Source organism: Macrobrachium rosenbergii, chromosome 11 (assembly GCF_040412425.1).
Source record: "Macrobrachium rosenbergii isolate ZJJX-2024 chromosome 11, ASM4041242v1, whole genome shotgun sequence".
Classification (NCBI taxonomy): Eukaryota; Metazoa; Arthropoda; class Malacostraca; order Decapoda; family Palaemonidae; genus Macrobrachium; species Macrobrachium rosenbergii.
This window is the reverse complement of record NC_089751.1, coordinates 34,340,755-34,362,192: the sequence shown is the minus strand read 5'-3', so window position 1 is coordinate 34,362,192 and position 21,438 is coordinate 34,340,755. Positions and strand designations below refer to the sequence as shown.

The 21,438-nt window shown below is 38.0% G+C and overlaps 2 protein-coding genes across 19 annotated transcripts in view; one reads left to right on the top strand and one right to left on the bottom strand.

Annotated features, from left to right (window-relative positions):
- Positions 1–21,438, top strand: part of RtGEF (Rho-type guanine nucleotide exchange factor) — a 318,924-nt gene that overhangs the window by 4,164 nt on the left and 293,322 nt on the right. The gene's annotated exons all lie outside the window — the stretch shown is intronic.
- LOC136843310 (PDZ and LIM domain protein 1-like) overlaps positions 1–21,438 on the bottom strand; it is a 127,463-nt gene that overhangs the window by 12,405 nt on the left and 93,620 nt on the right. For 2 of the 16 annotated variants that reach the window (XM_067111547.1, XM_067111550.1), the window contains exons 3-7: positions 20,574–20,685; positions 19,264–19,374; positions 17,891–18,079; positions 3,901–4,085; positions 581–640 (exon numbers count right to left, since the gene is read on the bottom strand). In XM_067111547.1, coding sequence (XP_066967648.1) covers positions 581–640; positions 3,901–4,085; positions 17,891–18,079; positions 19,264–19,374; positions 20,574–20,685 — 657 coding nt within the window. The remainder of the gene's footprint in view (positions 1–580; positions 641–3,900; positions 4,086–17,890; positions 18,080–19,263; positions 19,375–20,573; positions 20,686–21,438) is intronic. The other 14 variants (XM_067111549.1, XM_067111552.1, XM_067111551.1 and 11 more) reach the window with 8 other exon arrangements.

The window sequence follows — 21,438 nt, the reverse complement described above, 5'->3', positions numbered from 1 at the left end:
TCCTTTTAGTCTTTGCTGCGTCTCATAAGGATAATGTGCTTTCCGTTTGATCCATGATAAGAAAATTCCTTAATTGAAGTGAAGAATATTAGGAATAGAAACCAATATTCATGAACTTAATAACTAAACCTTAAAGGATTAAGATAAAACGATAACTAAACCACAAAGAAATCAAGAGAAAATAACTAAAAGAAATTAAGAAAAATGTCAATTTGTGGGAGTGGAAGATGAAACCTCCCCTTGTGGACTGTGGTCCTAAAATACTTATAATTATCGAACAGAAGTAATTTTCATAAGAATATTTTCTGAATAGCAAATAGACTGGAAAGGAAAGCGCAGTACCTCGTATGTAAAACGGCCGCCACAGTCAAATGATGGACGTAAAAATGGAACAAAATCACAACACGTTAATTTTCTGTTTTAGAGTTGGGTTTATTTGTCAGTAATATTGCTTTTTTCGGCTTTATGGAAAAAAAATACGAAGTTAGTTTTTTATTTGCTATTATCTATTACCTACGTAGCCTAGCCATTCCGCATCAGCCAATGCACGTGACAAAAGAAACGAGATTAGCGCACTTGCCTCAACTTTCTTAGAGCCTTGGCGGCTTCAGCAGCTGCAGCAGAAGAAGGAGTAGGGGCCCTGTCAGTGTTTCCAAAAAAAAAGGGCACCGAGACATGGATTAGGCGGAGCTGAGCTGCTGTTGTTACTGCATTATTTTGGTTTGTTTCAAAGTGGCCTTACTCTAGCTCTTAAACACTACGGACACATGATTGTTATGAGAGAAGTAAACACCAAAAGCTGTAGCCCTTCAGCCTCATCCTACTGAGGAGAATCACTAAGATATTAATCAGCAAGTTGAGAGAAGTTCAGAAAGTGAAGATCAGCGTGGAAGCAACATCATCCAACATAACGATAATATATTATGAGGTTAATTTACAAACAGTAGAAAATATTGGCAGAAGCAGAAGCGACATTAAAAAAATAAATAAATAAATAAATAAAACGGGCATTCTTCAGACGTTGCTAAATAGTTGGAATGGGTTCTTTCTGATCGTAGTCTCTAAATCTGGGAAAATTCAGGCGACGAGAGCTAGATGCATACTTATCCCCTGGGGCCACCTGGGCATGGGAGGGGCGCTGCGGAAGGGCTTCTATTTGTTTTCCGATTTTTACAGTTCTAAAGCTTAACCACGCGCTCTTTGGTTTCAGTATACTTGAAGCCGTGACCCACTCGGTCCTGTACACTGCATATTTTTAGCATAACAAGTTGCATTTCTGAATTGAAGTGAAACAGCTAAGTCACATAAACTAGCGAAACAGAATTATCTAAAAGGAAATCAGGTATTTGATCCATCCTAGAAAGTGGCAGAATAACTGCAGTTTTGTAATGAATAGCAATGAACCTCTGTTTCCGAAACATTTCATATAGCTGCGGTTTTCTTCATTTACATTTCCCCATGAAGATTATAATGGGCTTTTATCCGCACTTTCGAAATAGCTTTCGGGCCAGTACTTGAGGATTCACTCTCAGACGAGGACAGCTGGGGAATGAAGGAAGTGCTTTCTGGCAAGGACGCCAAAGGCTTGACCCAGTTCCGTCAAGGAGATTTTCTGGCAGGAGTCAACATAATGCACCAGTGAGTCACTTTATTGTTTGTATTTTGGGGCAGAGAGGGATGCAACTAAACTGTGACTTGTCACACAGGGAGATGTCTACGATGGGCACAAGAAATTAAGAAAAAAAAGTGAGGACTTTCAAAACAATTGTATTGATTAGGGGCTCATATTCAATTAGTCACGATATTGTCTTGTTTTCTGCTATACCTGTCATGAGAAACAAATCAACTGGATTACTCATTTTCTCCACGTCCACTATTCTCGCCTTTGCAAGACCTGAGTTATATATTGCTTTTTGACCTGATTCTTCGTAAATTGTGGAGTTTCCTAGAAATTCCAGCAGTTGATGAAGATATGTTCGAGTGAGCCTAACAATTACCTTGGTATTGAACGTGGCTACCTTCGGCTTTTGAAATGAAATGTTATGTCTTTTCTGAAGGCATTCCTTTTCTATAAGTCCGTTTCATGTCAGATTTCACAAGTGATTTTGCTATATGATCTTTTAACATATTAATACACGAGTGCACCAGGAAGGTAGCAAATAACTAAGGTTTTGGACGCCTTTCCAATGACATTTTATATTTTGATGAACATGAAAAGCTTAAAAATCACCCCAGTTCTGAACTGACATAAGAAAAATGGATTTGATTGTTCCATTTGAAAGAGCTGTGACTTTACGCCATACATCGAAAACATATCCTATCCAAATGTGTACAATTTTTATCCTCTTAATTCTCTGTTGCTTTCGTCTCAATTTACAACAAACAACAACGAGGACAGCTCTTGGGATTACCCTTAAGCATAAAGGAAACTTTGTTTTAGAAAATTTCCCTCCTAAACTTCAGTTTCCACTCGGTTGCAGGTTATGTATAGTCATATTGTTATAAATAAATTAAGTGACTATGCCATCGTCAGCAGATAATGCTATAGCTAGCTAGTTGTCAGTTGTTTGCTAAGAGTGACAACATAGTGTCTTTTTATGGACATAATTAATGTCTTTATAAGATTTCCTCAAGACATATGGCTCAGTATTTTTTACCGTGCGTATACTGTAAAAGCCGTCATCCAGACTGTTCACATTCCTAGATTAAGATCCAATGGCTGTGAATACAGGGGTATTGAACTTGTTATGGTGCCCTAGAATGGGTTAGGTAGGACAGAACTACTTTCATTCCTTTGAATTTCTCATATGCACCCTTGGTTACGTTGTATTTATTTTTTTTTTTTTGCGTTCTCTTGTTCTATTGTATAGCTATGGCCTTTTTTAGAACAATTCCTTCTTGCCTCTGCTCTCTTTCTTTGACCTTTGTATCCATGTTCTGCTTCGGTTTTCTGCATTTTTGTGCAGTATTCATTATCGCTGTTGACTTTAGTGGTTTCCTTGGCATAGTTTTATTTTAAAAAGTCCACAAAATTACAAGAAAATGGATAAAAACCTCCTTTTTACCCACATTTAACCACATTCAGTACTGGCAAGTGTGTTTTTAAAGAGTAGTGAATTAATTATGATGTCATTTTATAGCCATCGTACTTACAGGGTTGTCAGAGCCATGGAGAAGTTGCTAGAATTAAATTCTAGCAAAACTCAACTCATCTTTGTGTTAAGAAAAATGTCACTAGGAAAATGAGGCTCATGCCCAATATTGCAGAAATCCAGACGACTAGCAGCACCCTTTGGAACTCTGCTGCTGAATAGTTATTGTTGTGTTTCATGCTCTTTGTATGATTTTAGCATTCTGTTGCTTTTGCAGTTTACATTTAATATCAACAGGGCGCTCTGTCTTTTCATAATGAAAACGCATATTTCAGTAGTGCAGGTCTCGACTTTCTTCCAGGATATGCTCATGGTATGTTTTTATGTTGAAAAATATTTGTTGGTACCTGACCAGTATTTAATCGTTAAAGGCTTTTTTGTCGAGATGTTCCGTTAAACTCATATCAGCAACAACTTATGCACATTAGAGGAAAATTATTGTTTCATGCTGTGTAACAAGCTCGGTGATTGCTTTGTCATCAAGGGATTGCCTTCTTTAAAGGATAACATTTCATTTCACTTGATGTTGACCGAAGACATTTTCTGCTAAATCATATTGTTGTCTGTTTACACTTGTCATAAACTTACTTCAAAATTAATAATACATAAAATTAACACCCTGGTCATTCACAATAAACTTAGAACATTGAAGAGCTTAAACGACTAAGAATCTGCGTAAGAGGGAACCAGAGCAGTTTTAATCTCTCAGAGTTCACAAGAGAGAAAGAAAGAAAAAAAGGAAACTCACGGCTTGATTGTAGGAGTGTGGCTTGGAGACACCTGGGGCATCATGGCCTCCTGCACGTTTTCTGCCGAATATAGTGGTAAGGGGCTGTTGTACTGCCTATTGATGAGCTCTGGGTTCGGCGAGGGTAGTCTGGCAGAATTGGCCGAGTTCTGATTCTGCTGGATTTGTTGCAAGGAACCAGTAACCTGAAGGACGAGAGGCCCATTATCCATGCTATCAGAGAGTCTGGAGGAGTGGTTGATAGCTACAAGGGAGGTGGGTGTTTTGACATTCGCTAAAGGGTACCACGTGTATGTCAGCTAGAGGAATTTCAGGAGAGAATGGCAAATAAGTTAAAAAAATAAATAAAAATGCAAAATAACAGTTTTCACAAAAGAATTTTAATGCAAGGATATGCTTTAATAATTAAGAAAGCTTCATAGTAAATCACCTCACCAAAAAAAAAATGAAAACAAATTAAGTGGCAAATTAGTTTTCAGGGTAGGTAATGAATACTGTCATGGTGTAATTATGTTGATGTGATTCACCAGTGAATTAATCTTTATATGAGAAATTTAAAGAATTATATTGAAGTCACTATTGAAGATCTTCCAAAGAAATTTACGTTACTGATTTAACTTCTTATGACTTTCTGTAATTTATCAAAGTTGACAGACAGGCAATAATCATAGAAAAACAGTTATATACCAAAAGCTGTACAAGTCATGTTCCTATGTGGAAGGCGAGTTTTTGAAGAAGCATCAGAGAATAAGCTGATCTAAAATTACTTAAATATATCTACTTCGGTATCATGCTTTCTTGGTATCATTTTGATCGCGAAGTTGGCATTTAGGTTCATGCAGTGGGTATGTCATGCACCATCTTTGTTGATTATTACATGCAGCTGAAAACCAGGTTTTGTCTACATTATAGAAGAACTTTTTATTTTTGTTGGGTTTTTTCTCATGTAAATGCAACACTCAAATGATGTCTCTCAGAATTCTGAAAGCGTTCGGTCAGCTTTGCTTGGCAGTCTCAAAAGACCTTTGCATCTCTATTTTATTTTAGCTAGTTGATACCTAATGGAGAAGCCAGATGGATATCTCTTGAGAAAATTTGCTTAGCACGTCAGAGTGTTCTTTGGGTCTTGAATTATTAAAAAAAATAGGCGGCCATTTGTGTTTAAATAAAATTTGAATAAAGGAAAATCCCAAGCAGTAATTAGAAGTTAGTGAGAAAGTAAACTAAGTTGCAAATTCAGTGACCCAAGCAATTCATCATGCAGATATTTGTTAAGGTCTAAATGATCATGATTGACCTTATTTTTTCCGTACGTCTAAAGCAGTGTAAAACAAAACTGGAACCTTTCATAATGATACTCGTGAGAAGATGATATTTATTTACAGATTCCTGCGATTTTCTATGAAAACGCAGAGCATTTGAAATTAGGTTCATCATGAAAAGTTTATGTAAATATTTTCGATAGTGCGTTTATATTAGATGCTAAGTTTTTTTTTTTTTTTCATACGAAATTATCAGGTTTTAAAAGTTTCAGCGTTTATGTTGAGTATATTTTTGTATAAGAGTTACCCATCAGACCTCTTACTGACGGAAGTTGTGTCAATGTAAAACTTGGAGAACTTTTTTTGTGCTTTTCCTTTCAGATTTTGTAATGTCAATGTCAACGAAAACTTTCAGAATCTGGAAACATTTAGTATTGCATGGAAATAACCACGTTATATCGTTAAACCTTTAGGCACTTTTAGCTTTTGCAAAAGAGTTCTGTCAATAAACAGAATACAGCACTTCATAAAGATTCTACATTCCTGGCAAAGAAAGACGATGAATTCCTTGAGCATATTTTTGGTTTTTCTACTAAAAATGATGAAGGACTGACAGAAATCGCTCAGAATGTTTTTTTTATAAGTTTTCTCTTGTCAAAGGCAATAGGGGAAATGAGAATGGCGAGATTACGAGCGTTTAAATTTCGGGCGACAGAGAAATGAAACATGAAAATGCCATCATCCAGCCCTCGGCAAACCAATGCTTTTCTTTTGAAGCCTACATTTTGGAAGAGCTTTATGGAGCATCTGAAAGTAAAAAAGAAAAAAACAAAAGGAAAAATAATTCTCTTAGGAAAATATATTGACATTTTTTTTTAAGATGGTTTTGCCGAACGGTGCCACCCGCTGCAAAAGGTGCTTGCGGTATTTGTGGCACTCAAAGGCAATTTGGAGTTATGAAGGGTGGTTGCAGGGGTGAATATTTAGTGGGGGGAAGGGGTTTAGATTGTAGCGGTAAGGGGGCTTTATTGAGCATTACCTGTACTACTGGATATGCTCATCTAAAATCTTTTTAGCCTCGAGGAGGTCAGGTCGGAAGGCTACGTACTTTAGGGGCAAAAATATCCGTCATGCTGCTGGTTTTCGGTCATTGTCGAAAAATGATTGATTTTTTTTCCATAGGGGTTTTATATTGCATATAAAAGAACGAGTTGTTTCCTCTGATATTGATAACTACGGTCAGCTGAAGGTGAAACACTCTCGGGGTGATATCTGGTGTGGTTGTGTTACTTTAATAACAAATTACTGTCTCCGTCTCTTGAAATAAAATATTCCCGGGGTAAGAGATGTCTGATCTTGTTTCCCAGATGAGATGTGCTTGTGTGGACAACGGCTGTCTACTTGGAGGCTACAAGAGTAGACGAGACATAGCAGCAAACTCTGCTTAGCATGAGGGAATCCTAAGAGTAACGGCGACTTCATTAGCAGACAGAAGGCCTTGGAGGCTGTGACTGCCCACTTGCAGTCATTGGTATTAATATTATTGGTTTTGATGTATGTGGCCTTGGCGGCCTGCATGCACAGGGGATGGACAGGTCATGGAAATCGGCTTGGTTAACACTTTGAGGAAGGAAAAGCAAGGTTGAAAGCTTTGAGGTGGAACGAAGATTAAGAGATGTTAGGTCTGCGGAAGTTTCGGTTAGAACGTATGTCTCATTCAACGTCAACCGGGGTATGTAAAGAATTTGAAGAAGGAAAGAAAACGAAAAACGGAAATAAGTTGGAGGAATAAAGATAAATGTTTACCATCAATGACACGAGATTATCTGTCGATGTACGATAAAAATGTTAACCGTTAAATGTTGCTGCAGTAAGTGTATAGATTTCTAGAGGGTCTTAAGTTTTGTTTTCATCTGTTTGAGGTTGACTGAACGCAAACAGGTAAACGTACTTCCACCAGTAAGCCGTTTTATTCAATGGGGGTTGGCTCGAAGGAGCTGCTACATTCATCCTCGTAACTAATGAAGGAAACTCCAGATCAGGTTTAGGCCTTCGGCCTGCACTAAGCACACTGACCCAGTTGCCTAGTACCTTGAATGTATGTATTCTTGTGTTTTCTGGATTTGAAGGCCTTTCCATTCATTAACCACAACCTTTCTGTGTAAATTACTGTTTTAAGGTCTCCACCTCATTTAACCAAGTCTCTTTCATTCTCTCATCAAGGCAAACTACCTCAAAACATTGCTTCCATCTTTTCAGAATATTTACTATCCTTTATACCACGCCTTTGCATTAACCATACAGGAAATTGTTCTCAGCAGCTTCCCCTTTTTTTTCTTTCATTCACGTACAACGTCAGACTTCGTTTCCTTACAGAGAAGGGGCCCAACAGTTGTTTCATAGATAACCTTTTCTTCTCTAGACACATCAGTTTACCACTTTTGTTTCGCTGTCGTCTACGCTAGCATCAACTTGCTCATTTTGCTGACTTCCATCGATCTCACAGTCATACTCTGGCTAGAATTCACTTTCAGCTCTCTACTCTTGCAAACATCTAAAAATTTTACTAGTATCTTTGCTATCACTGTTTAATAGTGTATAAGCTGCACACACAAATCACTCTGCGTTCCATTCACAGCCCTTTCATTTATACCACAAATTTGCACCTACCTTTGATTTTTCCATGAATTTTACATGACGATCTTTATTTGATGCCATTTCAACGAGAGACCGTGCTTTTCTTGTAAACCCTTAATTTCTTTACAACTTTTACAAACTACTGTTCCCTTCTAAGTAGTCCCCTCCTCTGGCTACACACGGCTCCCAACGTTTTTTCAAGCACTGGAACATCTGAAGTGTAATCTCAAGAATGGAGTGCAGGCCCTAATTTCATTTTCCTGAATCCCCTGAATGGTTGGAAAACGTCATCCTTGCAAGACTGATATAGAATTTGGAAAGGTATCATTCATTGTGAATTTGTTCCTCATAGTCAGAAAGTGAACAAAGATTGCTACTTGGAATTTTCAAGGCATTTGTTTAATGCCGTGAGAAGGAAGAGGCCTGAGTTGTAGGACAACCACTCCGAGTGTTGCACTAGCTCACGTCACTCTTTATCCACGATTATGTGGCGAAACACTAGACAACTGTTGTTTTCCCTGTTCCAGCAATTAAAGTAGATCTAGAAAAGACCATTTTAAACCCAAAGAGGAGAGTCGGGATAATGTGCTTGGAGGCCCACACGCCATCCAAATATGTTGGGAGATGTATGACATAATATTACGGTCAGTTCCATTGGTTCCGTGCGCCTTTCCATTTCTCAACATTTTAATGATATTCTTACATCCACATGAGTTATTTCGTTTTAATATATATATATATATATATATATATATATATATATATATATATATATATATATATATATATATATTATATATATATATATTTTATATATATATATATATGTATATTTTATATATATACATATGTGTATATTATATATATATATACAAACATACATGCATACATACATACATACATACATACATACATACATACATACATACATACATACATACATACATACATATACATTCCAGCTCTTGCGTCTTTCAAAAATAGCTCTCTTCTGTCATTTACATTCTGCAACCTTCCAGTGATTTTCTTCATCAAAACGACTATCTTTGAGCTTTATCGCTCCACTTATCAGCCTTTTCGTATTTATCCAGTTATTCCAGAACAGTTATTTTCCTCTCTAAATATCTCGCAGCTTCTTCAAACATACCTGTTCATGCTTCACTAAACCTTTCAGTCACTAGCATCCCATACACTCCTTCTATTCTTCAGTTTGTATATGTGATTAATATATATATATATATATATATATATATATATATATATATATATATATATATATATATATATATATATATATATATATATATATATATATATATATATATATATATATATTTATTGTATGACCAGACTGAAGCTTAGAGACCAGTCTTTGGTGTTCTGACAGAGAACGTTCGGTTTCACACCGACTCCCAGCTGCAAGGGCATGGTTATTGCATAGTGTATACAATGGTGTTTTTATTTCGTTGTTGTTGATAGGATGACCCACAGAGATGAAGTCGGCATTGCCGTAATGCCACAGCAACATTTCACGTTTATTTTTTACATCTCGTAACACTGTAGTAACCATTATGAAAAAGTAAAGATGGCTGGCTTTAGATGTTATTATAACTCCTTATGATTTTCTTTACTGGAAAGACCATCCTAAGTATTCTCTTGTTTATCTTTTGACAAGGTAAATGATAAGCTGTATCAAAGAATGTGAATCTAGATGGTTGATAATCAAGTTCAAAATCGAAATTAGAATCTGATAGCCACACGAGTTAACAAATAAAAAAGAAGTTGACACCCGTCCAGGTCACAAGATGGGGTCAAGCACTGATCACTGAAATCGAGCATGCCGAGGTTTTTGTCAACAGAAAGCGCTTTGCCCCTAAAGAACGCGGCTCTGTCGTTCAATCCTCCTCTTTTTTTTTTTTTTTTTTTTTTTGTATCTGTGGCGGAGTACACGCAGGAGAAGGAGAGGACTTGTCGCACAACAAGAGTTACGGGAACAGACAACATTTATCTATTTATACATTGCATAATTAGTGAAGTGGGTGATCTTTTTTTTTAAGGTGTCACGTTTTAAGAGCTAACAATTCAGATATGCTTTGCCTAGTAGTTACAAAAAAAAAAAAAATAAATAAATAAATGAAATTAGTGTGGTGCAACTTGTACGTCGAATGTAATAAGTTTAAAACCATTCACTTCATTATAGTCTGTAATTTTGAAGATATTATCTCTCTCACTCTCTGTGATTGGGCTAGTTTTTATCTGAGTTCAGTTATTTTAAGAAGGTTTTATCATACACACACTAATCACTCAGATATGTGATTGAAATAAAAGAAAGTTGATTGCCAAGTTCAGTTGCACGCCTTATAACATCTCTCTACTGTAAGTCTAGTAGCGCCAGCATAACCAAGCAGGAGCAACCTGAATAAAAAAAATAGGCAAGAAGGTTTCTCAGGTGCATCTTTTATTGTTTTATTAGAGTATGTACATTTTATTTTGCTACAGTACAGCTTTAGCTAAGTGGTTTCAGTTGACTGTTTTAATGCTGCCAAAAGTTAAGCACCCACGGGAGAATCAGAGCGAGAGAGCCGGTGTCACTTTCTGTGCCACCTATTTATTCCCTTGCTTTGATTCAGTCCTCTCCGGTCCCGGGTGTTGGGGAACACTTGGTGTAAAAATAAAAAGAAAATTGAAAAAAAAAACAGAAAAAAACTGGAGAGGAGCATATTTCGGGAATGCGATGCCTAACGAGCTTGGTCTCGAGCGCTTACTTTATACTGTCAGTCTTCAAGTACGAGTCACTGATGAGTTGCGAGCCCAGGCTAGTTGGCATGGCCTCCCCACTGACTTGACTTAACCTAGTTTCCGTTAAAGTCGTAAGACTCGATAATTCCACATGAAAACCTTGTTAGACAAAAAACAAAACATTCACAGCAAAATGATGAAACCATCACATGGCACGAAGGAGGGAAAGGACCAGGACTTTGGGGAGGAAAGAAGAGAAGAAAAGAAGCAGTTTCAAAACTACAAGAATTATTCTGAAAAGTGAAAGAAATGGACCAGACTTATCTTGAGAAAATGGATGAAAAGGGAAGAAGAGCAGCAGAGAGAGAGAGAGAGAGAGAGAGAGAGAGAGAGAGAGAAGTTACATTATCAGAGGTTACAGAAATTACAGGAGCGGCCAACCGGATTTATATGAGAAGGAATAGAGAACCAGAGACACAAATGACGAGAGTTTCAGAATGCGGTCACCCGCCACAGAATGTACAGAAAATAGCCAGGGGCATTTCATAGCTGATATTGATGCAGCCAGTGATGGTTACTTGTAATGGTGGTGATTTTTGGGGTGGTTAGTAAGGGTGTTCTTGGTAGAGGTGGTAATCATGTTATGGTGGTGGTGGTGGTGGCGATAATGTCGGTGGTTCTTGGTTGACGGGAGGGAATGGTGAGGGATGGTGTTACAGCAGCAGGCAAAAAGGTGAAAAAAAAAAAAGAATAGTACCAAAAGGGAGCAAAATTATTGTTACTGCGATAGCCAATTGTGCACTTAGACCCACACTTACCAATTTAGAAAACAGCAAGGGAGCCAGGGGGGAAGAGAACACAGTCAAAAGCTATGAATCAGACTCATAGAAAATCCAAGAAAAAAGCTAAAAAAAATTGATAGCAGTGAAGGACAATCCCGCAGTTTGTGGAATAACACTCGTTACCGAATCAGATTCATGAAATTTGATGCAGTTGATTTAAACACTGTGCGCTTGTCCTTTGCTGCTATGCAATACAAATTTAACAGGATCCAACAAAAATCGAATATAATCTACACGTCTCATTTCCTTCATACTTATGGATTTATTTTTTTCACCAAGCTTCGAGAAGTTCGTTACATTGAATAACCTTTCATTTGATGGACACAGCAGTGTAGAAGTAAGATTTTGCTTTGGATCAGAGCTAATAGATACCATAAATAAAACTAAATAATTGAACAGTCGTAGCAAATACTCCCGCTGCTGTACGTTTTCCCCGGTCTGCTGAAGGTGAATGCTAGGTCCATGTAAACATGCTTTGGAAACCCTTACAATAATGTTGTATTGGGATTATTTGTCGAGGACAACGGAATATGTATAATTAACTTGAAAGACAAGCACATGAGAGTGCACAGAAGTAAATTGACTAGAATAAGTCTGAGCAGCAAAAATGAAGCCTTGTTTTGTCCAAAGGGCACTTTCTGGGCAGATTGGTCGTCTGCTATATCCACACGTGCCAAGTAGGTATATGCAACGACACCTGAATAAATACTACTGTCAAACTGACACGAAAACATGGCTTACTTTATAGGTATATTAATATATACAGAGCACTTTCAGCCGGTTGAGCTTTTGATTCCTTTAAATATTGCACATATTTTTTATTCCCAGTGCGAGGTCATCAGACGAAACATTCATAAATAAAATAAAACGGGATCATCTTTTTTACGAAATCTTATCTCGATCTCTCTCTTTCTCTCTTCACTCACAAATATCCGTCTTGGTTTGTAGCCAGAATTCATCAAGGTGCCTTGATCATCTGTTTCGAACCCCTTCTTCTCCTTTCGATGATTAGCTGTAGCCAATGGTCCTCTGAATCTCTTAAAATAATTATCAGGAAAAAGAGATTTACGTTGAATTTGCCTCACTGAACTTAAAGACACGACCACTCCATTTACTTAGGATTTTTAAACGAAAGCTAACGATTCAGACTTGGCTCGTGGAATATGTACGGCTGTGGCTTGACGTCACTGAAAACCCATTCTTTGGCAGAGGGTCTTGTCTTATTGTAGGAGAGTGAATCAGCGGCGTTGCCATTATCTTGTTAATCAAAACCTGCAGAACATTAACCGCTTCTTAGCCTCCCCAACTCTAAATCAAGGTAGAATGCAAGAAAAAGTATAGAAAATTATAGCTAGTTTTCTAGACCACGGGGAGGAAGATTTGGAGAAATGAACATTGTTAAGCAAGGCTTTGAAGAGTGAAATAAGTCGTTCGTTTTAATGAGAGTTTGTGTTTGTCTTTGTGCGTGAAAGAGAGAAAGAGAGAGAGAGAAGGGGGGTCGGGGGAGAGTTAAATATAATGATGTTTACTCCGTAACTTCCAACTAAAATGTATTAAAGCGGTGGCTACAAAAAGCCTTTACAGCCATACAGCAGCGGGAGTATCTAGAGCCTTAGTCCGACTCAGGAAGATAAAAAGATTAATAATAATAATAATGATGATGATAATGATAATAATAATAAAATAATAATGGTAATAACAGCCTCCCTTAGCTTTATGTTGGTTACAGTCCAGATTACCTCAGTGTTGTGATGCCTCTCCTGTCATAATGATACAAGGTATAATACTCGTACAGTTTTCCTACGTCAGCCTCCTAGATGGCCTCAGGGATGAACTGGCCTATAAACTGACATCTTAAGACAACGAGAGATTAAATGTCTGTTTCTGTTGCATTGTATGATACTGGTAGTATCATGCAGAATACATTGCAGTCAGCTGGTGGGCACGGTTTTAAACTAGGCCATCAAGTGTGATAACTCACAAGTTGCTGAATATCATGCCAATGATATTCATGAAAGCATCAAGGTATTCTACTTTGTAAATTGGACATCGCAATGTTTACCAAAGTAGAATACGCACTTCATTTCAGCATTGCGCAGGGACTATATAAGTTAAAAGTATTGAATAACATTCGAATAGTTGAATGTGAAGCGATTGTGAAATCAACCATAAGAAATTATTCTATAAAAAAAATTATAATAGTCATGAAAAATTGATATTGATATGTTTGATTTCACCATCCCCATTCTCTGCTCAACACATACTTTTCTCTGCAGTTGAAATTCTAAAGAAGAATCATGAGATGGCTGTGGTGATTGGTTTCTTACTTCAGTATTGAAAATGAATGCCTCCAAGATACGAGCACAAGTGCACTCATATCGTTTAAACATACTCTTCAGTGAACATGGAATGAAATTAAGAAGCTGTTGCTGTTTGCAGATACATGTATATATATTTACACGTTAAAGTTCTCATACTTAAGGAGTATGTTGTCAAAGCAGGCCCTGATGCTGGAGAAAGAAGGCCCAAAAACAGAAAGCGAGAAGAGCACCCTTGTTAGCATACTTTCCTTGCCGTCTGTACCACTGGAATGGAGCATTTAATCTTTTCTGTTCTGAAATTATGACTGAATCCCTGCTGTGACGACAACTTCCTTACTGATATTGGAACTGTCGCGTGCAATATATTGGTCTGAGGGCCCTGCGTAATGCTGACGCTGGTCACCACACCTGGGTCTGCTGGATTGGGTGGGAAATGCAATTTGTGAAGCAACTGGAACAAGGCAGAAAAAATAAAAAAAAAGATAATAATTGAATAAAATAAGGTTAGGATCAACGGAACGGAGGAAAAAATGTTGATAATAGGAACGACTCATTCACTTAGAGGGAGAGGAGTTGCCACTGTCCATTCCCGTTTTTTTTTTTTTTTTTTTTTTTTTTTACCCTACCCTACTCCCTTTTGGCCCTAACTGCCTCCCAATACACTCCCATTGCAAGCAACATTCTCGGTGATCCTCCTTGATGGATTCCTTGTAGGTGATTCTCATCTAATTGAGAGTACAACGTTTGCTAACCATTCTCAACTTCCCTGGCATGTTGATGTCATCTACAGTTCTTTCCTTGGAATATAATCATTAAGCTTTATAGTCTGATCAGCCATGCAATGTAGTAGTCACTTACGCTACTGAAGAATAAAGTCTGAGTGGTGACAGAGGAATTTTCGTGTCACGTGGTACTTATGACAGAGATGTCACTTTCATGAGGAATTCATGAGAGTTCGACCATTTGAAAGTAAGAAAATATGTCGGAGTTTTCTGCAAGGTGCTTATAGCAATGAATTAGAAACATTGTTAGCCAGGCCAAGAACGGCGGACTGAATGATCGCTGTTGTGTTGTGGGGGCAACAGCAACCTTAGTGAATCGGCCGAGTAATTAAAACAAAGAATGGCAATAGCTCTTGTTTAAACCGAGGTTTGGAGAACATCCAACTTGAAAATATTTCCCTAGGTCTTGAAAGAATTTAAAATTTAAATTTTCATAGGGATCTTTGTTCTTACAGGCTGTTCAATACCACACTATAATTACTTTGAAGTCTTCATTGGCCAAATTAAAAGTCGACTGTGGCCTCAGCAGCTCTGATCAACTTTCGTGCCTTTTTGTCCTTATGATGTCATTTTTATCTGTGTGAGTTATGTTGTCTTCATTGTCTTTGACCCGATATATAAATCTCTGAAAATGCAATAAAGTACTTTTGGCGCTCTTAATCAAAGTCCAGCTTAACGTTTCAGACATTTTAAGTATATGTAAGTGTGAGTTTTTTCTTTGTGGCAAGTTACTCCGGATGTGACATAATCTGCAAGTTACTCTCTTATATCATTTTAGAAGTTACCATTTTTTCTTTGGGTGTAGCGGTTTCTCGCCCCAGTTTCCACGATTGTCAGTTCTGTTAATTAATTATTGGGACAAGATTTAGTTCGCTACTTGAAATTTCCCAAAAGATGTAACGGAACGTTGTAGCAAACCGTTTCTAGACCTCAGTTTATTGACATAGTAATGAATTTCTATTCCTAAATGAGCGTTTTTCGAATATTGGTAGCAAATATTGTTCTGCAAATGATTAAGGAATAGGTACAATGCGTGACTTTGCTAAAAACAGATTAGATGATTATTCATTTCCAATGCTTTTCGTTTTTATGACGATCACTGGGCAATATCAAAGGTTACTGTCGAGTAAGTTTAATCATTCGTTAAGATTTGACATGTGCACAGAGAATTCACAAGTCACTGTCACGGAATTACCGAATCTTACCTCGTATAAGGTTCCTAGAAGCAGCACTACTCCATCAAAAGCAATATATATACAAAAAAAAAAAGGAATTCAGCAAAAGACGAAATACGAACCTTTTCAGAGTCTCCCGTATTTAATCAAGATCAGACACTGCCGGCAGATTTCTAGGTAACACTCCGATAGCGACGGCTTATAAGATCCGATTCCGTTCTCCTTGAATTCTCGAGTATGACTAATAAGATCCGAGGACTTCCTCGTCTTCGCACCCTAACTGGCGGCCACCCTTCGCTGTGGGGTGGGAGACGAGGCCCCGTACTCAACCCGAAGAGATGAGACACTAGATGTGTTATTAATAACAAACAGAGGGCGTTTCCAACTGCGCAGGCGCCGTCTTGTAAGATAAACACCGCCCTAAGAACACGCACCCTTAGGTGATGCAAGGAAAAAGTGACACGTTTACATTCAACTATTAATGGCATCACCCTCTCACTTGGCCACTAATCTCTGTAAACTAACACCAAAACAAAAACGCGTGTAAAAGTATGTATAATAATTGAATGCGTATTATTTTAATCCGAAATTTATCTATTTTCGAAAAGTTTTTCATTAATCAAGAGTACTACTACATACCAAGTAAAATCATGGTTTCTTGACGGGCAAACAAGTAGACATTTCCCCAACAGAAACTCATTAATTATATATTGTCGCTTTTCTTGTGTACCTGTATGTATAAGTGTATGTATGCATGTATGTATGACAAAGTAAAGTCAGGTGCATCTTAAATTGCAGTCATTGTGTATGAAGTCATATTCTAACCATTTTCTTAATATACTGGCCTGACATGTAGAAAATTACAGGTCACAGACTGGAAACAACTATTACTTAGAAGCTTACTATTGCTAAATTCAATGAATACTTAATTGTCAAAAAGAAAATGAGCTGTGCTGTATAATTTTTAAAGGAATTTGAAAATAAAATCAAATGATGAACTTGAGCCCAAAGTTTCAATCGTCCGTTGATAATCATCAGCCAAACCTAGTAAGATGCAGAGCTTTAAACTATACCCATGAGAAAATAGAGTCGCTATAAATCCAAATTCTCAAATGTCAGTAGCACTTGTACGGAAGTATTATCAGTACATACTACTATGATCAGACTTTTACTCATGAGCTGTCCCTCATTGGCTCTGGGTTGCATTGTCATTGGGTATATATGAGTTATAGAATGTTAATTTCAATACATAAATTAATTTGACATCCTTTTCTGTGAGGAAGTTCGCACTATGAATGATGATCTACCCTTTTTTTACTACAGAAATTTTGTTACTCAGTATCTTGAATATCTGCTGTATCGGGAGTATTTTGAATACCCTGAAGGTCCAGAATACCTAGATGATCCACTGTACCCAGATAGTCCTGAATACCCTGAGTATCTAGAGTGCCCAGGACTAGAGTATGTAGAGTATCGTAGGTATTCTGGCTCATCCAGATCTTCCCTCCGTATCTGGACTGTTTCTGCAACATCAATAGAATCAAAAGTCCTCTCAACTTTCTTTGGCAAGACAAGCTTAATGGTTTCCTCCACGTCTGTTGATTGACTTTGTGATCTGTTTCCAGGAGACATGTCTAGTTTGATAGTATATTGAACCTCTAGATTCTCCCTCTCACTTTCTTCATTTGAGCCGTTGCTTTTTGAAGGCTCCCTTGAGAGTGAAATGTCATCTGTCAGTTCTTCTACTCTGTCTGTCTCCACGGTGTAGGATATTGAAAGGCTTCTCTTCCCAGAGGCTCTTCCAGTGAGGGCAAGGTCCTCTTGGCTAGTATTTTCTGGTACATCAAGATTATTTGGCACCTTCTTCAAGTTATGCTGTATTGGTTGTGCTTTCACGATTTCGGCAGTATCCTCTGGAGTTTTCTTTAACTGAACTATTTCACCGCCTACTCTGAAAGTACTTTTATTGATTTTTGCATACTCAACATTTACTTTATCTTTCTTGGGCTCCTTGGGCTCCTTTTCTTCCTTGTCCGATCTGAATAATGTCGGTTCAAATAAGCTGCCTGACCTCTCTTTTCTGCCTAAAATTTGCGTGTTTTTTAAAGGATCAAGATGGTCCCCCTCTCCCCGTTCCCTCTCTGGTGTGGCACCCACCTCCTCTCCCCCTACAATATCATCAGCCCCCAGCATCACCACACTCCCCATATCGCCCTTGCAATGCATGCGTACCTTCTGTCTCATGACTATCTCGTCGTGTTTAGCCTTTGCTGCCAGAGCCTGAGATTCTGGCGAGGCCTTTGGCTCCCTCACCCCAGAGATGTGTTCGTCCTGCATCCTGAGGTGAATGATGCTACCTGGTCCGAGGTCTCCTGAATACGGTTTAGCGGTGGGCTGGACGAGGGGCAGTGTGCGGTATGGCTGTTCACAACAACACAACACGTTCACTAGGTGATATCCCCCCAAACATAAAATAGTATATATTTATATATATATATATGAATATTAACACCCACCACAATGAAAAGATATTGCCTGTATATAGTACTCTACTAACACTAGCTCTGGTGCGGTGACTGACAGCATTTACAGCAACAGTGAATCTAAGAATGTCCTCACCATCATCCTTAAGAGTTAAGAATGTTGTTGGGGATTATGATGATGCTTTGATTACATTAAAACACCACCCTGTTGTTGGAAACACCAAAGTGTATGTTACTCAGTATTTAGCAAATATAATACACTTTGTTTAGTTGAAGTTTATTGCAAAGATAATTTTTTAGCATTTACCTTTGGTGTTCCAAGGATGATACACAATGTAAATACCAAGGATATAGATGACTGTGACTCATAACCAATAACTAGTCATACAGGACAAACAGTCATTTCCAAAAGCCAATATAAAATAGTTTTTTTACACAAGAGGATTCATATATGATTACACAGTGAAATTGAACTAGAACACCTAGATATTAATTCTTGTTATAAAGCTAGAATGTTTTTAACAAATGCTAGCCTTTTACATGTTCTGTCAAGTTCTAATTATGCAATACAGTTGACAATACGTTTTCCGTAAATAATGAATGTGAGACGTCCATTGAAGTATAACAATTATGCTGAATACCAACTAATAGATTGACATGCCAACACAAGCTGTATAAGTTTTACAACACTCTCATGCATTGCACTATGGTACGTTGACTGTCTAGATTCTTTATTTATATTTCAAAGTGCTTTTATAAAATTATTGTAAGTGCTATGTTTCAAACAGCCACATAAGTACTCAAGATAGACTGACGAGGAAACAGAATGAGAAATAGAATGGACAGAAGAAGGAGGGTGGATATCAATTGGACCTGTTTAGATGGAGAAAAAGAAAGAGAGGAGAAGAGAGAGAGGGAGAGAGAAAGAGAGAGAGAGAAAGAATGATCAGAGGTGTGCAGAGGCGAGGGACATCCCCTGAATATCGCATTGGAGGAGGAGTCCGTCCTTCCAGGTGGAATAGGAATGGGCGAAGAAGAAGTATGATATGAAGTAGGAGACAACTGACAGGGCTGGCTTGGCCCTTGTCGCCGGCCCCTTGTGGCTCGACGCCTTCAGTATACCTGGCTCTGGATGGAAAGTGTCTCCATGTTGGCGAGGGGCTTTTTCTGTGGCGGAAGAAAGCTAGCCTTGTGGACGAAGGTGGTCTTGGGAAGGGATCTCACTGCTGGGTTCTGGCAAAGGGAAACACGAGAAAAAGAGAAAGGGCAAGTTAAGGCAGGTTCTTTCAAGACCAACTGAACAATCTTTGGGGAACCCAGAGAGAGTCGAGAATTTTCCGTTTTCTCCTCGAATTGGGTTTGGTGGAGGGGTTAGGGGTCATTCTCACCCTTTGAGGTGGGCACCAAATAGAATTATTATGAAAATAAAACGTATTAGGGTGATGAATGGGTACAGTCACTGGAAATAAAGGAGAAAATATAAACAAAACTGAGTAAAATAAAAGATTTATTAGAATCTTCCCATAGGAAAGAACCAAAAATAAAAGAACAAAAAAATAAAAACACAGGGTTGAGTGAGAGATGACAGAAATGACATAACATGACATGACAAAAAAACTTTTTAGATTGAAGGGCTCGGGAAGGCCACATCTCACCATGATTCAGTATTTCCCAAGAGTGACGTGTGGCGAGAGAGAGACCGGTGGGAAGTGAGGGAGCCCTTAGGACGTGTCACCACAAGGAACTTTCTGACACTGAGGGTGTCGCCACTGGCAGCGTTTAGCTTCGCACACCAACTACCGATCGCGAACAACAACAGTGGGCCCGAGGTGGGCTAAAATCGTCTACGTGTATTCAGTACGAGCTTGCCAGAGATCTAAGAATATAAAACGGCGGTGTATTTCCAGTGACGCTCTCATTATTTCTCTAGCTCCTCCCTTACACGTATACATAAAACCGCGGACAGTTACTGGCGTGTAATTCTTTTCCCAGCATTTTTTTTGTTTTGTTTTTTATCCCGAGGAATCTTTTGAAATGCCACTTTGGTTCCATTCTACGAGGCAGCTGAATTAATGGTGACATTGGCCTTCCGTTCACAATTAAGATACATGTTTAAATCTTTTGAGCAATAAATGTACTTTCCCTTAAAGCGGTGGAGTTGGGAGGGACGTGTAAGATGTTTCCAAGAGAAATTCCTTTAAATAAACTGTTTTCCTAGAACGTTCTGGGATGCAGGACAAGGAAGTTTGGGTATCATTTTCAGTCATAACAACAGAAAAAATATGTATGCAATAAAACGAGGAACGTTCAAAACTGACATCTGATAAAATGAAGAAAGGGAACTTCTCACAAATTCCGATCTTTAAGTAGAAAATGGTCATAAAAAGAGGGGGCGGGGGAGGTGCCAACGGAAAAAAACCATGTATACTTACCTCGGGTGTGGGAGGGGCTGGAGCAGGTGCTGCCGCCTGTCCTGGACTCCCGTTAACCAGGGGAGCTGCTGTCGCTGGCTGTGCCCCTGCCGGAACTATCACGACGCCAGGCCTGGAATTGGGAGGGCTTTGCCTTAGTTACCTCCGCAAAGGAAGTTTCGATCTTCTTGTTAGTCACTCCATATATGTATGTGTATACTGTATATATATAAAATATATATATGTGTGTGTGTGTACATATTTATACATACATTATCTATATATATATATATATATATATATATATATATATATATATATATATATATACATACATACATATATACATATATATCTCACTAAGGCCTTTTCCAATAATAGGGTGGCTTCAGAGAGAGAGCAAGACGTTGGTACACAGTCGCACTCATCCTTTTAGTTGCTGTATGTACATATATATTTTATATATATATACATATATATATATATATTATACTGTATATGTATATATATATATATATATAAATATATATATATATATATATATATATATATATATATATATATATATATATATTTCTTTACCTTTTCGAGAAGTGTTCGTTGAAATAGGCGTTATTGAACCTTTAGTAATGAAACTGCTGGCTTAAAGTCTCTCACCGTAGGATGGACTGATAGCTGTGCTATTGAAAAAGCTTGGCGCCAAGGGGTTGCCAGGTGGTGGTTATTAAAAGCTATATGAAGATGGCTTTGACGTGCCAAGAGCCGGGGGGGAGGAATTGCGATTCTCTCTCTCTCTCTCTCTCTCTCTCTCTCTCTCTCTCTCTCTCTCTCTCTCTCTCTCTCTCTCAGAGCTAATTGTGAATACCAGAAAGAAATATGAATGTTT